General features: G+C 38.9%; 1 protein-coding gene across 1 annotated transcript in view; it reads right to left on the bottom strand.

The window, feature by feature from the left end:
* Positions 1-20,488, bottom strand: part of Dpyd (dihydropyrimidine dehydrogenase) — an 851,011-nt gene that overhangs the window by 12,039 nt on the left and 818,484 nt on the right. Inside the window, exon 21 of the mRNA XM_036191420.1 lies at positions 7,058-7,189. Within this exon, the coding sequence (XP_036047313.1) occupies positions 7,058-7,189 (132 nt within the window). The remainder of the gene's footprint in view (positions 1-7,057; positions 7,190-20,488) is intronic.

Below are 20,488 nucleotides of genomic sequence, written 5' to 3'. Positions count from 1 at the left end.
ATTTATTAGTACATAGACAATCAAGAATATGAATGTTGCCCCTAGCTTGCTTCTCTGGATCCTTCTGGAAATTGCTGGGAAAGTCTCCTTAATTTTTTATTTTTTGTGCAGTCCCCTCTGTGTTCTGTGGTACCTAATATGGTCTTACAGTTTTATCTGAGTGCTTTTCTCCTTCCTTTCAGAATTCAATTGAAATAATAAAGCACTCGATCAGGCTGACTGGTCCCCTGCCAACACTGCCTTGCCAGTCTTATGAGATGTCGTCTATCTCCTCCTCCAAGCAGCAGGAAGAAGTGATGAAAACATCACTAGTGCCCCTAAACCATGCATTTTCCTACTCAGAAATCTGAAGATGTTAGAGATGCATCCCCCAGCTTCATAAGGAGAATGAGAATTCATTCTCACATACATCAACAGAACTGGAGCACGTTCTGGGACTTCATAAGGCTTGGCAAGTTCTCAAGCCTCTGTTATCTGCTGCTGGAGAATAAAGCACGCTTCTCATTTAGCTGGGCCACATGTGTACACTGTCATATCAGTTATTTGGGGCCAAGATGCGGAGCTGCTCCAGTAGGAGGCACTGAATGTATTCCTGTCTGTGGCACATATATGCATACATGTGTGTGTGTGTGTGTGTGTGTGTGTGTGTGTGTGTGTGTGTGAGGGCCTTTTTCAGATGGTCTCAGACTACATTATAGACAGATACCTTTGAAGCTATCCAGGCAGGTCATGTCTCTTTCTCTTGCTTTATCTCATCCTTCTCTTTAGCCTTCTAGGGCTCATTTTGATGATCTGTGTCTGATTCAGAATTCTTTTCCTCTTTTCTTTACAAACTAAGCAGCTACATTACATGGTCATATGGTAAATGTTATCACTATGAAATGGAAACCAAGATGTTGGGGTGATAAGGAGAAAATCAGCTGGATTCTAGGATAACTCTAGGTGTCCTGGCATTCCCTAGAGGGGGAAATCAGGTATTCTGAGGCCACTTTCAGTTTCCAAATGGTAAGAAGATTCAGGGTGGCTTGATGACAGACCAGATGTTCTGACCAGAGCATTGTGATATAGTATTGAGAATGGCCCCTTTTGGTGCCCTAGGTGGAATTCTTACTGGATTAACCAGTCTGTTTCTTTGTTCCTTGACACTGTTTTAAATTTTTATGAGAAAACATGCTCAAAAGATTACTCACTGGTTAAGAGTAAGCAATGCTTTTACAGAAGACCAGAATTTGGTTCCCAGGAACCATAGCTTGTAGCTCACAACTGCCTGTAATCCCAGCTCCAAGAGATCTGAAACCTTCTTCTTGCTTCTACAAGTACCTACATTCACATGCATATATTCATACACACACATTAATACATACACATATACATCATAATTAAAAATAAAATAGTTTTTAGAATGTTGATTAACAACACTGAGCAGGGGGATGAGATGGCTCAGTTGATAAAGAGCTAGCTGTACAATCATGGGAAGCATATAGAAGGCTGGGTGTGGTAGAACATGGCTTTAACTCCACAACTGGGGAGGCAGAAATAGGCAGATTTCTGGGACTTATTGGCTGGCTACTCCAGGCCAATAAAGAGAACCCAGTGGTACCTCAGGAATGACACAGGATCTCTGTATTCCCCATTCTCACACATAGCTGATACATACCTGCACACAGAAATGTACTGTATACACATGATCATACACATGAAACACACAAGATCTCTCTCTCTCTCTCTCTCTCTCTCTCTCTCTCTCTCTCTCACACACACACACACACACACACACACACACACACACACACCATTATCACCTCTCAGTAAATCTCTACTCCGCAAAATAAGTTCAACACATTGATATCATCACCTACTGAAACCCAGGAACTGTATACAGATTTAAGCTCCCTTGACTGTGTATTACCACAAATACATTTGAATACTATACTTTGCAAGCATAGTGACTATCTTGAAACACTGTCCCCAACCCCATGTAGTACAGTGCCTTAGGAAATAAGTTTAGATCTTGGCTTTAATAATGCTTTCCTAGCTGTGTGACCCTAGGCAAATTAGCTAACCTCTCTGTTTTTCAATTATTGAATCAGTAAAATTGGCGGGATATAAGTATTTCATCTCATCAGGTTATTGGGAGGCTCGGATGAGCTCATTTACAAACATGTTGCAGTGCTTGAAACCTCATAAGACCTCAATAAATATTAGCTTTTATTATTAATTCTCTGCTTAATTAACACTAATTTATTAAACTCTACTTTAAATATCACCATCTCTGCAAAGCTTTCCACAATTACCCGAGGCAGAACTAATCCCTTTCAGTAGTCTGTGTTCCCAGAGCATTTTGTTCGTATTTGATTGAACTGTAAATAATTTTTAACATGTGTCTTTCTCCCTTGATATACCATGTGCTCCCAAAATATAGGCTTCTGTCTTTTTAAAATTCATGCTGTATTACTTTTCCCTAGCACAATTCCTAGATTGCAATGAGCACATATTGAAAACATGCTAGTGATCCATCTCTGCTGAGATGGAGAAATCCCCTGTCTTGGACCACACTCTGTATTTCTTAGGAATCTGCCATTGCCTTCGGTGTTCTGATGTTCAAATAGAAGACATTCAATAAACATTTGTTGATGGATTGAGGCTGAAACTGCCTACCTGTGGAGCAAGAGACCATTCAGCCATATCAGTGGCAACAGAAAGAATAAAAGAACCAAAGAGGAGACCTATTGGGCATGCTGTCCTTTGAAACAATATTGCTATGTTGGAATCAGAGAAGCTAGCAGAGACTAGAATGGGGGCATGTGAATGAAAAGCAGACAAGAGAGGCTCAGATAATTTTGTGAGGAGATGGGGATCCTTCCATGGCAGATGGGAAATCATATATTGTGGTAGCAGAGAGAATAAACAAGGCAGTGCCATGGAGTTCAAACAAAATCCAGAGGAATCTATAAAGAGCCTAGCAGAGGGAAGAAACAACCTGAAATAAACAGATGGGTTCACTGAGAAATTATTAGTCATGAAAACAGACAATTTAGGTTCTCCAGAAAGAACAAAAAGGAAGAAAAGAAAACTAGCATGTCAGGAAATGAAGGAAAATGGTAGGGGAAACACAGGTGGAATAATGAAACAGGATGGGAACACTGGGTGAGCTGGGTGTTTGCTAGAAATGAGCAATGAAAAGGACAAAAAATGTCCGAAGTGTAAGCAAACAGACCAGAACTCTTTGAGGAAACATGGTGGCTGAACCACATGGACAATTTATCAGTAGGGGCTTTTTGTGAGAGACTTCTCCATTCAGAGTCTATGTTTCCTGTTATCTCTGAATAGAAAATTATTCCCCTAGACATATACATTATTCATTCTTGCCCTTAGTTTGGGGGTGTTGACTTAGGAATAGTTCGTCAAGCATGCACTTCTAAGGGCCTGTCTTGGGATTTCTAGTCTCCTGGTCCTGCTTCACAGGTTCCCATGCACCAGCCTCTACTCAGGTGCTTCTCCTCACTACAGTGTAGCGTTCATGAGAGCCAGGGTTTACTCACTCTTGGATACCATGACTGTAACAGTGCTGGTTTTTTTGGTGGTGGCTGTGAATGAGTGATTACCACATGAAGCAATGAATTTGCCATGAACTTGACTGTTGTTACAGCTAAGCATGGAATCCCAGTGATTGCATATGTCAGAAAAGAATGAAACCATATAAGCTCTCCTGAGTTGACACTGGGGATTCCTGGCCCTGTGAACCAAGACTTCAGCCTTAAGAATCTTCCCATTCTTGTTTTCTCCCACATCGTCATGTTCTTCAGGTTATTCTCCTCTTCCTATGACCACTTCTCATTCAATTCCCCAGTATCCCTTATTCACACCTGGGGTTTTAAGTAATTATAAAGAAAGCACGTAAGATGGTCCCATCTCATGTCTGGCACACAGTAGGCTGTTGCAATGTCATTTTTCCCTCTTCTATGTCCCCATGTTTATCTATTCAAAAATACTCAATGTAAAATTTGTGTCCCCCCCCCCCCCCCAAAAAAGCTTCACCAAACTTTTAAGACTAAAAGAACAAAATCCTGATTTATTGCGTTGTTTTCTTTAGCTCAATAGAATCATCAAAAATTTAGTCAGTTGGGTCCTCTCATTTTCAATCCCTTTCCATGCATTATCTTTTGATATAATTAGAATTGCTAAACTCTCTTAAGAATTAATAAAATTGTATTGACTTCAACACAGTCTTTAGCATCATAACGATTTGCTAAATACAAAACCATATTGTGGCTCACTTAACGCATGCTTCCCTTCTCTTATATTTCTAATCCTACCTAGTTTATAGGAACAATCAGTCCTCTGACTCAGTGCATCAATTAAATTACCTCTGTGTAGCTCTGACCAGATGTTGAAAGAGCAGCTTAACAAAGGAATGACTTTGTTTCATTCCTTTTCAGGTTTCAGAGATGTCAGGCCATCATGTCAGGGGGTGGGGTGTGGTGGAGCACAACAGTTCACATCATGGCAGCCAGGAAGCAGAAAGAGAGAGAACAAGTGGAACCAGGATACCATACAGCTACCTGCTATGCTTGTTTCCTCTAAGTAAGTCTACCTCTTTGCATTTTCCCATTCCTGTCATCATATTACAGAACCATCAAGGGATGAATCCATTCATTAGGTCAGGGTCCTCACGACTGTCTGCAGAAATGTCTTCACAGACACACTCAGAAATGTGATTTGTTAATCTCTAGGCATTTCTCAAACCATTCAAGATGAAAAGGTAAGCCACCACAACCAGGAAGCTTTCCTTGGATCCTTGGATCTAAATTAGGTGTCTTGAAAGATTCTGTACATCTTATAGTCTTTATATATAGCTCCTGCCACAAGTATAATTCTGCACTGTCTCTGCCAGTCTTTGCTAGTATCTGTCTCCTTCTTTTTGTATGCTTCATGTGCTTACTAAATATGTCTGTCATATTCTTGGATTTGATGCTCAGCTCCTGGCATATTACTTGTCGCATGGTTTTTCTGAGGTAAATAAAATGGCTTCAAATTGTTCAGCTTGATTGTGCTTCAGAGTTTCCTATTTTCCTACCTATTCTAGAGTTCATTTCAATGACCAAAGCAGAAATATCCACCTAACCTGTTATCTAACCTGTCCATTCCAACATTATAACAACTAGCAAGTAGCAATTAGGGAAGACACTATATTAAAAATGTTTCACACACCATCAAATTTATAACCTTATGGAGGCAAACACTTTTATTTACTCCATTTCACAGATTAGTTTATTGAGGCAAGTTCGTAGGGCTGTGACCTGTCAATGCAACAGTTTAAACACAGGGATTATGACAGAGTAGTAAAGCTTAATTTAAGAAACTCTTCTATTATAATTATAATCTTCTAAAATCTTGTAAACTTTGTATTTCAATGAAGCAAGTACCTCAAGGTTTTTCCTATGATGATGCATTTACAATAAAATCACATAAATAAAATAACAATGCTAAGCCCAAATTCATTTCACCAAAGAGAAGTGTCTCTTTGATACAGTTTGAATGTGTTCATCTGAACTTCTTTCATTGGAAATTTAACCTTCAAATTTGTGTATGAAAGGTATTTCTCCATAGGTCCTTTGGGAGGCATTTGGGTCAGGAGAGTGGGCCTCCCTGATGGCATTAGAGTCCTTATTAGAAGAGGAAGCAAGGAGCCATGTTATGCTGCACTGAGAAAACCTGAACCAGATGCCAGAGGGATGCTATTGCCATATACTTGTCCTTCTCAGCTTCTGTAACTGTGAGCCAAATAAACTTATATTCTTTATAAATGCTCTAGTCTCATATATTTTTATAACAGAATACTGACTAAAATGCACCACTCGTATAACCTGATTCAATATATAATCTGAACTTAATTTCTCCCTTGCTTGAGAAGGACATATCAGTGGCATTCTCCTTCTCTCCCATTTCTCCTCCTATCCTTCATTCTCCTCTTCTTTTCATACAAGGTTTTGATACACATGTCCCAGACTGACTTGGAATTCTTCACCTACAGAATAGCCTGGGCTGTTTTGTATCTCACTTGTGCACTTGTGGTTGTGGATATGCAAACTTAAGCAGAAAACAAAATTTCTCAAAATGAATGCATCACACAACACATACACACACACACACACACACAGAGAGAGAGAGAGAGAGAGAGAGAGAGAGAGAGAGAGAGAGAGAGAGAGAGAACAGGGGAAACCTGAGTAAGACTGGTAGATAGGGTGGAGAAATATCTGTGAGGTTCCCAGGTATGTGGAGGTGTGCCTGAAACCCCAGCACTCAAGAAGCTGAGGCAGGAGGACCTAACCCAACTTGAGCTGTAGAGCCAAATCTTATCTTTCAAAAAGGGAGGAAGGAAAAACCCAACTTTCTCCCCAAATCTTGACTGTGATTTTGCTATCGTTTTACACACTGCAGTTGTTGAGACACTAGAAAGCGCACGTCACATCTGTCTGTTATTCATACAACTTGATAGGAAACTGTTTCTTTCAAAAATCAAACCTCTATGTAAATAAGCTAGAAAGGTGAAGATTCACACAAATACTTCTTAGTGGTGATCTTTGTTTTGCCCAGAACAAATTCTTGAATACCAAACACATGGGCTTGTTTTTTTGAGACCAAACTAGAAAATCTCTCCAAATGTAATTCTATTGATAACCCTGTTACAGTCTCATAATTCAGTTGTTTTGTATGACCAATAGATTTCTTAAATGTAACTCTGAATTAAAATACTGATAGTTAACTATAAGAATATGAAGAATTCCTCTTCATGTCTCCTGATTCATTAATGCACAAAATTTCCATGAAACACAAACCTGGAAGTGATCTAGAAAGTGTGACAGAAACCAAAACAGGAAGCAAAGAAGTAAGTGGTTGCTTTATTAACAGAGCATTTTCATGGTAGACTGACTTTTTAGAAACTTTCAGAACATCAAAAGGCAAAATTCGATGCTATATTTAAAGAAGAAAAAAAGTCTTTAAGCAACATTTGAATGGGGAATAGGTAAATGTGTGAATTTGTCTTAATTTTTACCTTGATGGCAGGAATAGGCTTTTGTGGGATAAAATGCTTTCTCTGGGGTGGTGAACATGCTCCGTTTCTGATTTTACTTGCTGCTATGATTTTCTTGCGTTGTTCAAGGTAAGGTCCAAAGCTTGGCAGTTTCTAAAGGAAAAACACACAAAGACAACATCATAGTAACTCATAGAAACAGAGTGCAGGGGCTCTTCACACAAATATTACCAACAAACAAATGTGCTCATCCCTTCTTAACTGGGTCTTCCTTCCTTCTGGACTACTAGTCTTCTATGTGTTAGATTCCATCTGGAATCAAAAGGAAGACACATGAAGGATACTTCAGCCAAATATGGATGTGTTAGATGCAGATGTTAATTAAAATTCATTTCTAAAGGGAGTGGATTTCACTGTGGAAAACAAAATGCACTCACTTAAAACAATAGCTATTAGGGAGAGCGTTTGTTTCATTTGTACAGGCAGAAGGTGAAACCTATTGATGCTTTATTTTCCCTTCGTCAGGTTTTTAGCACAATATAGACACAGCCACAGCCCTTGACAAATACCTCTGTCAATAGAAAAGGTGCTTTGCCAAGGTTCTCATCTGTATCTCCATTTTATTGTGTTCAAATTCTTACTGCGTCTCCTTAAAGATTGTAACTAATGTTGATTGCGACTTACTGGAATAGTTGAAAAACAAAATGGCAAAAATATTGATTCCTCTGCACAGAAAATAAACTTTATTTTTGCGTGAAGGAGGCAAAAAAAAAAAAAAAAAGAAAGGAAAGGCAGAGTGTATATCATGGGAGCTTAAACAAACTCCATCAGCATTCAGAATCACGATGAGGCTTTAAATCTCAAGGTTATTCAATTGTACTTTACAAAGTTCATTTAGGAAGATACCTAGGTGCCATGGAAAAATGCTAAGTGGTTTCAAGTTAACACAAAAATGCCCTCATACCATTCATTATCCCACAATTATCTTCTCTTCACGGTGTCCTTCCCCTTTTCTAGAACCTTTGATCTTCACTTTTACTGACACATCCACTGATGATAGACACCAGTGAATTTCAAATGTTTTACACCAGCTGGTAACCTGAAATTGCTATGTCTTTTATACTACTGCAAATCCACTTTCTTGTTACTGCAGAATAAAGCCCATTTATCTACCTGATGGAGGTTGGGAAAACTACAGCACTCCAAGGTCATCCTGATTTCTGACCTCTCAGGTACTTCAGTGAAGGAAAAAAAAAAAAAAAAAAAAAAAACAAGCACCTGTTTCAAAGTACCAGCCTTCACTTGCCAGCTTGCATAGGGAACCAGGGAAATTAGATCTTTGGAGATTTCAAAGGATAGGTAGTAGAGCACCAGCAAGCCAACCAAGGCAGAACAGACTGTAGCCTTCAACTTTGTATTTATATTAGCAAAGAACATATTTATGTGGAAATATACCTAAGCTTGTTAGTTTGATTATAAATTCACTATAATTATGTCAAGAAGTCAAGTAAATGGAAAATGGAAGTCAATGCCAAATTAATTTATACCCAATTGGATTAGAATTATATACTTCATCTCTATGTCTTAGCACTTTTCCAAATCACAATGTTTAATGCTTACAGTAACTTGAAATGATATGATGGAGGGTAAAATATTTTTCATCTATTTTACTGTGAGTTAAGTGATGTTGGCTTATTAAAAGCATAAAAAATAAGAATCTAAAAGGAGTCCTCAGAACTTATCCCAGAGGAAAGCCACTTTAATATACAAATAATTCTTACGTGAGCTGTCCTATTTAATGTTTGAATAATACTTGTTTGGATGCCTGGGGGAAAGTGTATTGAGGTTACACTAGAAAGACTGTCCCTTTAGGTCTAGATGACATCTCATAAGTACAGAATACATATCACATGACATAAGTCCTGTCAGAAGATCACTGTCAATGTATTTTTGCTTTACATCAAGGGCTGTTAGTTAACTTTGTGTCTTATTCTGATACAGATGATCAAGAATGGTTCAGTGTTTAAGCACATAGCTTCTGCGTCTGGCAGGCTCTCATGCCAACTAATCCTAAGAAGTCTGAACCATGATCCTGGCTGCTGCAATCGATTGTGGTCTCTCTCAGCACCATTTAATTCCACTTCAGTTTTGTAAGGGCTGTTCCAAAACAAACATTCTTGGAACTTTTCAATCCATCTTCTTTAAACAGGGACTGGAGGGTCATTCCTTCTATTGAGCTGATGTGTTACCCAGGAGTGGGAGAGACAGATCAGTGGTTCAGAGTGCTTATTGTCTTTTCAGGGGACCAGAGTTCAGTTCACAGCACCCACACTAGGCCCCTTACAGACAGCAGTAACTCGAAATTCATGGGATACAACTCCCTCTTCTGGCCTCCAAAAGCACCCATGCCCATATATGCTACACAAAAACACATACATACAAATAAAAGTAGATCTTAAAAGAATATTATTCATTCAAATGGACAGAAGGTATGTAATTAAGCTGTGACCTTAAACTACTGCATTCACAGTGATAATGATGAGGATGCTAAATATTTGGAAATCCCTTCATGCCGAATGGTAAACATCCAGTGTAAGCATCTAATGGCAGAGAGCCTCTTTGACTTTTCGTACTACTTGATCACATTTGCCACATACAATATGGAGGCATGAAGGGTTTTTCCCCCATGTTTAGCAGTGCCATGACCCTAATTTTCTCACCTGAATAATCAATACTAAGGAAATGCTCTCAATTTAACATAACAATTCCAAAAGGATATTATTTATTTATTGGCTAGAAAAATTAATGAGACAAGAGTGGTTACTGTCCATTTTTTCTTTACATTGAAAACAAATGGACAAAATATCAATGAGTGTTACCCAGGAGTGGGAGAGACAGCTCAGTGGTTCAGCGTGCTTATTGTCTTTTCAGGGGACCTCTAACCACACAGTTCCAAATTCAGATGGGCTCATCTGTAGTTTCTTATGGACATGTGGAGAGACCAGAGGCTAAGGGCTACTTTCTAAAACTTCCAGGCTGCCACAGGAATTTTTGCTTCACTCATCAGTATGAAAAATTAAATGATGAAAAAAATATGTGCATGAATGGGAAGGTGGCTCAGTAGGTAAAGTGTTTGCCAGGCAAACATGAGGTCTGGCATCTAGATCCTAGCATCCATGAAAATTCTAGTGGGCATGGTAGACTACCTATAGTCCCAGCATGTAAGAAGCAGAGGCAAGATCCCTGGAGCAAGAGGTAGCTAGGCTAGCTGAATCAATGAGCTCTGGGTTCAACTAGGAGCTCCTATCTCAATAAGGTGGAATAGACTTAATGTTAAACTCAGGCTTTGACATGCACACACATGCAGATTCACCTGAAAATACATGTGTGACCACACACATTCTTACACACACACACACACACACACACACACACACACACACACACACACTTTAAATGTATTAAAATGACTCCAGGATTTAGAAGTACTGAAAGATGTGTGTGTGTGTGTGTGTGTGTGTGTGTGTGCGCAGGTGCATGTGTGTATATGCCAATATAGCTACACACCTGCATGTATGCATCCAGAGGCCACAGTTAAATCACTGGTGACATAGCCTGGATGCCATTCACATTATTTAATACAGGGGACCTTGTTTCCTTACATTTGTGTTCTGATTTTGCCAAAACAGACATACAGACAAACAGATTTTTTTTTAAAAAAGGCAAAACCCAACAAGGCTAAGAAAAAGTGAAGATGGGCATGTAGCTTGCCAGGGTGTAAGTGTGCAATCAGTGGTGATTAATAAAGCATTTGGTCCAAATCTCTGCCTGAACATGCAGTTAATTGATTTCTCATTGTAGGCAAAGCAGTGGGCCCGGCAGAGGTAGCAGTAGGAGCCTTTCCTCTTCATTCATTATTTTCTTACAGATAAATGTGTAACCTGCAGTCACTCAAACCCAGAGGTGTTGAGCATCATGCTGGGTTACCCAAACAAAGACAAAAAGTTCTTGAGGACTACCCAAAGCTGAGGAACAGAACAAAACTCAGAATGGGTATATATATATATATATATATATATATATATATATATATATATATATATATATATATATACCCATATTTATTTATTTATTTATTTATTTATTTATTTATTTATTTATTTATTTATTTATTTCTATAGTTTCTCCAGGGATTCATCATTGATGGATTTGCTCTCACCAGAAAAACTAAATCCTACTCATTTAAAGCTAACAGTATCTCACACCAAAATTGTCTCCATCCAGATATAAAAAGCATTACATTGCCAATAGAAAGGTGACAAAGTCATGAATCAACAACGATTCCTTAAGCCAGCAAAGCTGGGAGGAAAAGTAGTCTATTTGGATTATAATTTATTCACGGATCAATCTAAAGGTAATTGAGCATATTACAGAGTGGAAAAGGGTTCTTGTTCTTAATAGAAGCAGGCACCAGCATCATCTAGTTTAAATTGCATAACTTTATGAGAATGGCATAGAGTTGGCTAGTAGCATACTCTATAGAACTGTAGTGTATCAACTCTATTTTCTTAATCATGCTCTCTTATCTGATTGGAAAAAATAACTGCAAGAAGAGTAATTACTGTGATATCTACACAGTAATAACATGAAAAGATAAAAGGATTTCAGAGTTATTCTGAGCAATATACATATGGATCAGTACAAACCCAAAACATTTGATTTGCCAAGCTAGCTTCTTGGAGTGTGTACATATGTGTGCATGTCTATACAATGACAGACTGAAAGATAATATAGATACAAAAATATATCTTTTACAACTATCTAATATGGATCTTTATTTTTCAAAGTCCATATTTATTTATAAGATGGCTACACTAGTTTTCTGTGGTTGTGATGGGGGAATGTCTTTCTGTACACTGCGAATATGTGTTGCTCTGATTGGTTGATAAATAAAATGATGATTGGCCAGTAGTTAGGCATGAAGTATAGGTGGGATAAGCAGATAAGGAGAATTCTGGGAAGAGGAAGGCTGAATCAGGAGTCACCAGCCAGATACAGAGGAAGCAAGATGACAAGGAAGAACTGAGAAAAGGCACCAAGCCACATGGCTAAACATAATTAAGAATTATGGCTTAATTTAAGTGTAAGAGCTAGTCAGTAATAAGCTTGAACTAATGGCCAGTTTGTAAATAATATAAGGCCCTGTATGTTTCCTTAGGTCTGAGCAGCTGCAGAACTGGCAGGTGAGAGAGATTTGTCCTGATTATGGGCCAGGTGGGACACAGAAAAACTTCCAGCTACATGGTTACACACTCCTTCTCACAACAAACACAGTATAGAATGTCTGTGCTGGCTGTCTTGATTGAAGATTAAATAATTTCCATATGGAGTCTATACAGTGAACATAGTCTCTCACCGTTCATTAAAGGCTAGTGTCAGACTAAATTACAGATCAAACATTCCCACTTGTCATATTTCTCTCACCTACTTACAAGATGTACCATAGCCCTTGGAAGACTGTTTGAATGTGATCAAGTGACCAAGAATCTGAGAAATATCGACAATGCATTCTTATGGAATTGGTCTTTAAAATAATAAGGCAATTGGAATGTTTTTTAGACATCTAAAATAAAAAAGGTTTAAGAGCGCTGGTGTGTGATGGCTGGGGTCATGGACTTTCTGATGGTTCCAAGTAAAATGGCCACCCTGTGGTTGAAATGAAGAAATCTACAGAAAGTTCTGAGCCCACTTTTAATTGATGTGTAACAATAGTGATGTGATGCAAGTGATGTAATATGGCAGGTGGAGAGGGCCCCAGCAGGTCAGAGGATCTTCCCTTCTAACTTTCCTTCTACCAACTCATCATTCTCTCTTAGCCCCCAACTTGACCAGTTATTCTCTGAGAACGTGCAGATCACTACAGCCAGGGACAAAATGGGAGACTAAGAATGGAAAAAGATTTTTTTTAATCAACTATACATCTGATAGAGGGCTAATATCCAAAATAAAGAACATGAGAAGCTAGATAACAAAAAACAAATAACCCAATTAAAATATTTGGTATAGGTCTAAACAGAATTCTCAAAAGAGGAAACAAACGGCTGAGAAACACTTAAAGAAATGTTCAACATCCTTAGTCATCAGAGAGATGCAAATTAAGGCTATTCTTAAATTTCATTTTACACATGTCAGAATGACTAAAATCAATAAAAAATTGACACCTCATGCTGGTGATGATGCCGAGCAAGGGGGACATTCATCTATTGCTGTTGGGATTGCCAACTTGTACAGTTACTGTGAAAATCAGTGTGGCAGTTCCCCAAGATGATAATCAATCTACCTCAAGATCCAGCTATACAAGTCTTGGGCATCTACCCAACTGATGCTTCATCCTCCCACAGAGACACCTGCTCAATTATGTTTACTGCTGCTTTATTCATAAACTGGAAACAACCTAGATGTCCCCCAACAGACTAAAGGATAAAAAAAATGTAATACATCATTCAGCCATGAAAAAATATGAATTTCACAGGTAAATAGATGGAACTAGAAAAAAATCATCCTGAGTGACATCCCCAGAAAGACAAACATATGGTATGTATTCACGTATATGTAGAAACTAGCTGTTACATCAATGATAACTAAGCTACAATCCATAGAACCACAGAGGTTAGGTATACAGTAAGGGACTAGGGGGGAAAGTAGATCTCTCTAGGAAAGGAGAATAGAATAGTTATAGGTAGATAGAAGCTCAATGGGGGAGGAGGAGCTAAGTGAGAGACAGGGGAGCAAATAAGGGGAGAGACAATTAAAATTAAGGACCAACTGAGGGATAACTTAGAAACCCAATACAGTAAAAACTTCTTAAAATATATATACATACATGAAGGTGATCTAAATGAAATTGCCAAAAGATGGGAAGACAGAACCCCAATTAGAGATCTCATTTCACCAAATAAAGCTTCCTGTACCAGGAATGGGTTACATCTAATTGAATTATTGGCCAAAGGGGCCCCATGGGAACCCACAAATAACCCAGTCTGTTGCCAAGTCTGTAGGTTGCTCTCCACAAACTGACAGCAAGGCTCCAACAAGAATTGTACAACTCAATGAATATGGAGAAGTTGAACTGGTATTTACATAGAGTCTTCACCCCTATATCCAGGATGGTCTTCTGCATGTTACCAAAAGAAAACATAAACAGCAACTAAGCTACAAACTCTTAACCCTACAATGGTGTCCTGCCTAGAAGATATGCCAGGGCAATGGTGGTACAGAGCTTGTGGGAGTAACCAACCAATAACTGGCTTGATAGAAAGCCCACTCCACAAGATGTAACACATACCTGACACTGCTTGGGTAACCAAGAACCTGAGACTAGATAGCCCAGGGACCTAGGGGAAAACCAAATACTACTGTTCTACTAAAAGAACATAGCAATAAAATAAATCTTAATGATACTCTGCTATACTCACAGATCAGTGCCTTGCTCAGATATCACCAGAGAAGCTTCCTTGCAGCAGATGGGGACAAATACAGAAAGCTAAAGCCAGACAATATTCAGAGAGAGAGAGAGAGAGAGAGAGAGAGAGAGAGAGAGAGAGAGAGAGAGAGAGAGAGATGGCTGGGGAGAATTTGGAACACTTACCCCTACAAGGAGTGTCTCCTTGAATCTCTCCCCCACAGTGCTCAGAGAACCCCATAGAAAAGGAGGTAGAAACAGTGTGAGAGCCAGAGGGGATGGAGGACACCAAGGAAACAAAGCTCTTTAAATCAACAGGATCACACACATGAACTCACAATGACTGAGGCAGTATGCACAGGTTCTGCATATGTATGTGAAGCATAAACCTAACTAATCTTATCAATAAAAACCAGGAGTCAGATATCAGGGTAAAAACCTGAACGATAGGAGAAGCAGAGCAGCAGCCATAGCTGCTTCCTACCTTTGGTCCCTAAGTCCAAAACGGGCTGAGAGTTTGTCTCAGTCCTGCCTTACTACTTCCTGTCCCTCTCTCTACAGTCCTCCAAACCTCTATGGTTAAGTAGTGGCTAGCTCCTCCCTCTGACTCCAAGTAAGCTTTATATGTCAGAACACAAACAAAATAGCACACAAGTATGCACCACATAGAGTCCTAGAGCTGAGGTGGACACATGCCCCTACTCCTAACCCAGAAGCAATCTCCAATTGGTAACCATTTGCAAATGAAAATTTAGTTCCTCAAAGGGAGTTTCACTGTGGAAACAAACTACTCTTAAGGGTAGGCCTCATGCTCAGCATTTGATGGTCAATAGAAAAGAAATTCAATGGCGTCTTTGGAGGTTCTTTGTCTTATAATGTCATATCAGATCTTTTTAAACATTTAATATTCATATATATGTATATATATACATACATACACACATACACACACACACACACACACACACACACACACACACACACACACATATATATATATATATATATATATATATATATATATATATATTTTTTTTTTTTTTTTTTTCTCTTTCTTTTTTGACCCTACATGTCTTTTGGGTATATATTATGGGTTCCAGTTTTGTGTCTTTATGGGATTCCAGAGTGTGCAAACAAGTGGGGCTCTAAATCTATATTCGTTTCTTGTGCTTTTTGGGGGCTCTTTTCCTTCTCTTTGCTTGTGTTGTCAAATTCTGATGGATTACCTTTTATTCTGTCCTGTGATGTTTTATTTTTTTATTATCCTTTAGAAGCTTGTTTGTTTTCTAATGAGAGATGGAAAGGGAGAGGAGGACTGGGAGAAATAGAGAGGAAACCGTAATTGGGATATATTATATGAGGAAAATATATTTTCAATAAATGGAAAAGTATTTCATGGATTATATACCCTCAATATAGTATTTGTTGTAGTATTAAAATAAATATTTAGAAATTCACATTACCTCCAGGTATAATTGGCATGTAATGTTTAATCACTGCTACCACAGGAAGTAGTTTTACTGATTGCTTCAGACTTGGACAGTGGACAACGTTAAGACAATAGAGGAAGAACCTCTATATGCTATGATGCTGTGTGTTATTGGAGTATTACAGTGAAAAATGGGACAATAGAGCTCAGCAGGTAATATTGAAACATAGTACTTTGGTAACTTTGGTAATACACACACACACACACACACACACACATACACACACACACACACACAAACACACACACACACACACACACACACACACACACGATATCTGAGTCAGCCAAAAAAAGCAATTATAGCCTGTGTTTCATGCCTCAGATTAGAGAACCAACATTCACAAATGTTTGGGGTACTGATTTATAAATATGGAAATCATAGTTTTGCCAAGTAGTGGTTGCACACCTTAATCCTAGCATTCAAAATAGCCTGGGCTACAGAGTGAGTTCCGGGACAGCCAGGGCTACACAGAGAAACCCTGTCTCAAAAAATGGAAACAGAAAAAAAAAAAAAAAAAGAAAAAGAAAACCACAGTTTTACACTCTTCAGCTGTTTGAGAAGAGTTAATTACTGAGCTATTCTACTATGACTTCTCTATCAATGACATGAGAATGATAACCTCTGCCTCACAATATTAGTACAGGCATTAATCAATAAATTTTGTAATATGCACAACTGTTAATTCCACAAGCTTTTGCTATTGGTGATGTATATGTATATTATATATATCATCATATATATAATATATGTATATTATATGGTGCCCTCTATCCCCATGTGCTCATGCACTCTTACTAATAACCTATTGTAGTTTTTATCTAGTCCATTTAAATTTGGCTTTACTGTAATTTGAGCTGAGTCTTCATAGCATCTAAGAAATTTCCTTTACTGATTCTCCTCCCTAGTGTAAAGTAGCCCTTGTTGTACAGAGTACCCTGCACATATTTTAATCCTTATACATCCTACATTGTCGGTTACTTTGAGCTTCCATCTTCCTTCCTGGAGATCCCAGACAGGAAAGTGCTGCTCTAGCATTTATCAGATACTCAGTATTGTAAATAGCTTGAGTAGGCACAACATCTCACTGCATGTTTGAACTGTGAGACATTCCCACAGTTTTCGGAGAAAAACACATGATATACATATTTTATTTAAGGCTAGAAATTACATGAAACAAATAATTTTACCATCATAACAGCTGTAATACATTAATTTTAGTCAGCACTTGAAGTTTATGTAAAAAGACAGTCTGTGACCTTAAAGAACCTACAGTTAGTAATAATTGCAATACCCTGTGAAAAGTGCTATAGCACAGGTGACATGAGCTGTTATACTAGCAATGACAATGTGTACCTAGTTCTGGCTGAGGGGCCAGAGAAGGTCTGTATGAGATGACACCTGACCTATGTTCTGGAAGATGAGGATAAGTTGGCTGGGCAAGCAGTGCCAATGAAGGTGTGAGGGTCACAAAAGAGGATGGCAATCTGCCAAGTGAAAGGCCAGCTGGAGGAAGAAAGGCAACAGTTTGTGCCACAGAAGCAGCAGTTAGCTCACCCATTAGGAGAGACATCAAGAGAGAAATGTAACTCCACCCTCAAAGATGACGGATTGCAGCAAGGTTTTTTTGTTGTTGTTGTTGTTTTGTCATTACACTGTGTTGCTGGGTCGGAGGCCACAATACAGAATAGGAGAATACTCTTTTTGGAAGCCTCTCAGAGCTTTGTGAGGAAGACTGACTCATCTCCAGAGGAACTGGGTTGAGAACTTTGGGATTTTTGTATTCTGATAGCATGTAGATGGCTCATATCGGGTTTCTCTGAAGCCACAAGCTGTCATCACTCACTGTGGTAATTAGCCTTATCTTCAGGTCAAGGTTTGGGAAATAAGGCTCTGATTTAGAAGGGACCAAAAAAGAGAAGGTCGAAGCCCACTGTGTAGAGAAATGCCAAAGAATATTCAAGCAGAAGGAGAATAGGGACAGGAAGATTGGTGCAGGGAAGAGCAGAACGAGGGGAGAGGAGAAAGGTACCAACAGGGAGCAGAGGTCCTCTTGTCAATGGTTAAGGAGCTTCTGTTAGGAATGAGAACTGGTATTCTGTTGTGAGATGTTTACATGGTTCTGATCTAAATCCATGAGCTCTGTTTAATAAGGTCCACTACACAGTTACATGAAAGCATGTAACTCTCATGAGAAATCTGGAAAAAAAATCAAGGAATTCAATTTCATGTTTGGGTCAGCATATAGCTAAGAGAATAGAAACCAAGAGAAAGTAAGGTTTGAGAGAGTCAGAATTCAATTGTGGCAGGAATCAACAAATCAGAGGCAACCGAGAGAACGTAATTTCTAGCAATTTTGTAGCAGCCCCAGAAGGACAAATCTGGGTGAACTTAGTTGACATATGAGTTACAACAGGACTCTTAAGGACAGGTTGGCTAAGTGCAGAAAGAGATGCTGAAGTAGTCTGATCCCTCAGATCTGATGAGCAACCCAATCACAGCTAGATTTGAAGAAGGGCTTTAGAATGAAGTGCTTATGCAAAAAAATTACGTGGCAGAATCAGGAACTCAATCTGACAGTCTGTGCTAGAAAAGAAGGGATGATGCTGCATTGGGTACTTTGATGCTTTGGCATGTGCCTGTCATTCTGGCATCTAAGAGGCAGAGCAATGCCTGAGTTTGAGGTCAGTCTGTACTATACTGTGAGTTCCAGGCCAGCAGGAAATACACAGCAGTATATTGTCTTTAAAACAGGAAGAGAAAAGAGGAGTAAAGTGGAAAAGGTGTCGGGTGAATTTTCTTGTAGTTTGTAAAAATGCAGTGAGTGGCAGGGGCATTGTAGGGAAAATCTGGGTGATTTAGGAAGGACTCTGAATTCTGGGTGATGGCTTGAATTTTACTCAGTAGGAAGTATGAAAGCACCTAATATTCGAAGATTTGTGACCAGACGGTATGGTGTCGAAAGGAAGGGAAGATCATAGTATCTGACTCTGGCAGAGAAAATAATCCAGCATATTGCAGATGAGACTCTTTGTGGCAGAACAGTAAGCTAGACAATCCATACAAATATAACTACAATCATTTACTATTTTAAATTAGGAAATAAAATGGAGTCCTGTACCATAATATTTAATTTTGTGTTTGCTATTCATGGGCTAAGGGATGTCTAGATAGTACCAAAATACATTGCCTTGGGTATGTCTTGAGAATGTTTCCAGAGAGATGAGTGTGTGAGTTGATGGATGTAGGGTCCAGTTCTCACTAGTGTGGGTGGCATCATTCAATCTGTTCAGGGCAAAAAAGAACCTAAGAGTAAAGGAAAGATTGATATCCCTATCTTCTGAAGCTAGGACATCAGAACTCTGTGTTTTCCAGCCTTTATCTGGGAAATACTTCAATTTCATTTCCAGATCCTTTGCAAAGTGTGGAGAATATCAGCTCTTCCTCATCAGAAACATATGGTGAGTTTATTTATCTTCAAACATTTGAGAGCAGGCCCGAAGTTCAGAAAGCCTAGATCACACATTCCACTTCTCACTATTAAGTGATAGAATCAGGAACTCAATCTCACAATCACTGCTGTGCCACCCCTCACATTACTATGTCCCTCACAAGAGTCTTGCATAAGGTGCTCAATATATTATTATTGACATAAAAGCTGCACTCCATCTGGTGTACTTTTCAAGAAATCCATGTTCCCTGTTTTCCTCATTTCACAAATTGTGAAGGGAAAAGTGTTTCACACAGTAAAAGCCTTTAGAGAAACACAGAACACATATGAAGCAAAATATCTAAATTAGTTCAGTCCTGTTTATGACTGGACTCAAGTTTAATGAGCTCAAGTTAATACAGGTGAAAGGCCACAGTGTTACATGCAGCAGTTAATGAAATACCATAGAGCTGCTGAGAAAATGATTAGCACTCAAATGTGAATTTAATACACTTCATCTTTGAGAAGCAGTGCCCATGGGAGGCATCTTGCTGGGGCAGGCAATGTGTCAGAGTGGAGGTAGCATGTAGTTGAGCTTTTGGGGGTGGGAGGTCTGAGCTGAGCCTTGCCATCAGCTAATTTTGTGACCCATGGTAGAATGGTGACTCCTTCCGAGTCTCAGTTCCCTCATATGTAAGATGAGGGGGTTGAACCAACTGATCTGTGACACCTCTCCAGTGAGGTTTCATTTTGTTTTCAAATTTACAGTTAGAGATCCTTGGGGTTTATTCCCAGTTGGTATCATACAGCTTGTGGATAAAACATTGGAATAAGTAATAAACTGTAATTCCATCCCTTCTTTTCAGCTGTAGAACATTTGTGTGGTGGTATTTTTCCCCCAAATATTGTGCACCCTAATAAATTTATCTGGGGTCAGAGAACAGACAGCCACTAGATACAGAGCCAAAAATGGTGGCTAGAAAATGGGTCAAAGCAAGCCATAGCAGAAGCTGGGTGATGGTGGTGCACGCCTTTAATCTCAGAACTTGGGAGGCAGAGCTAGGTGGATC

Source organism: Onychomys torridus, chromosome 6 (genome assembly GCF_903995425.1).
Source record: "Onychomys torridus chromosome 6, mOncTor1.1, whole genome shotgun sequence".
Taxonomy (NCBI): Eukaryota; Metazoa; Chordata; class Mammalia; order Rodentia; family Cricetidae; genus Onychomys; species Onychomys torridus.
Note: the sequence above shows the minus strand (reverse complement) of the source record. Positions and strands in the feature narration are given on the sequence as shown.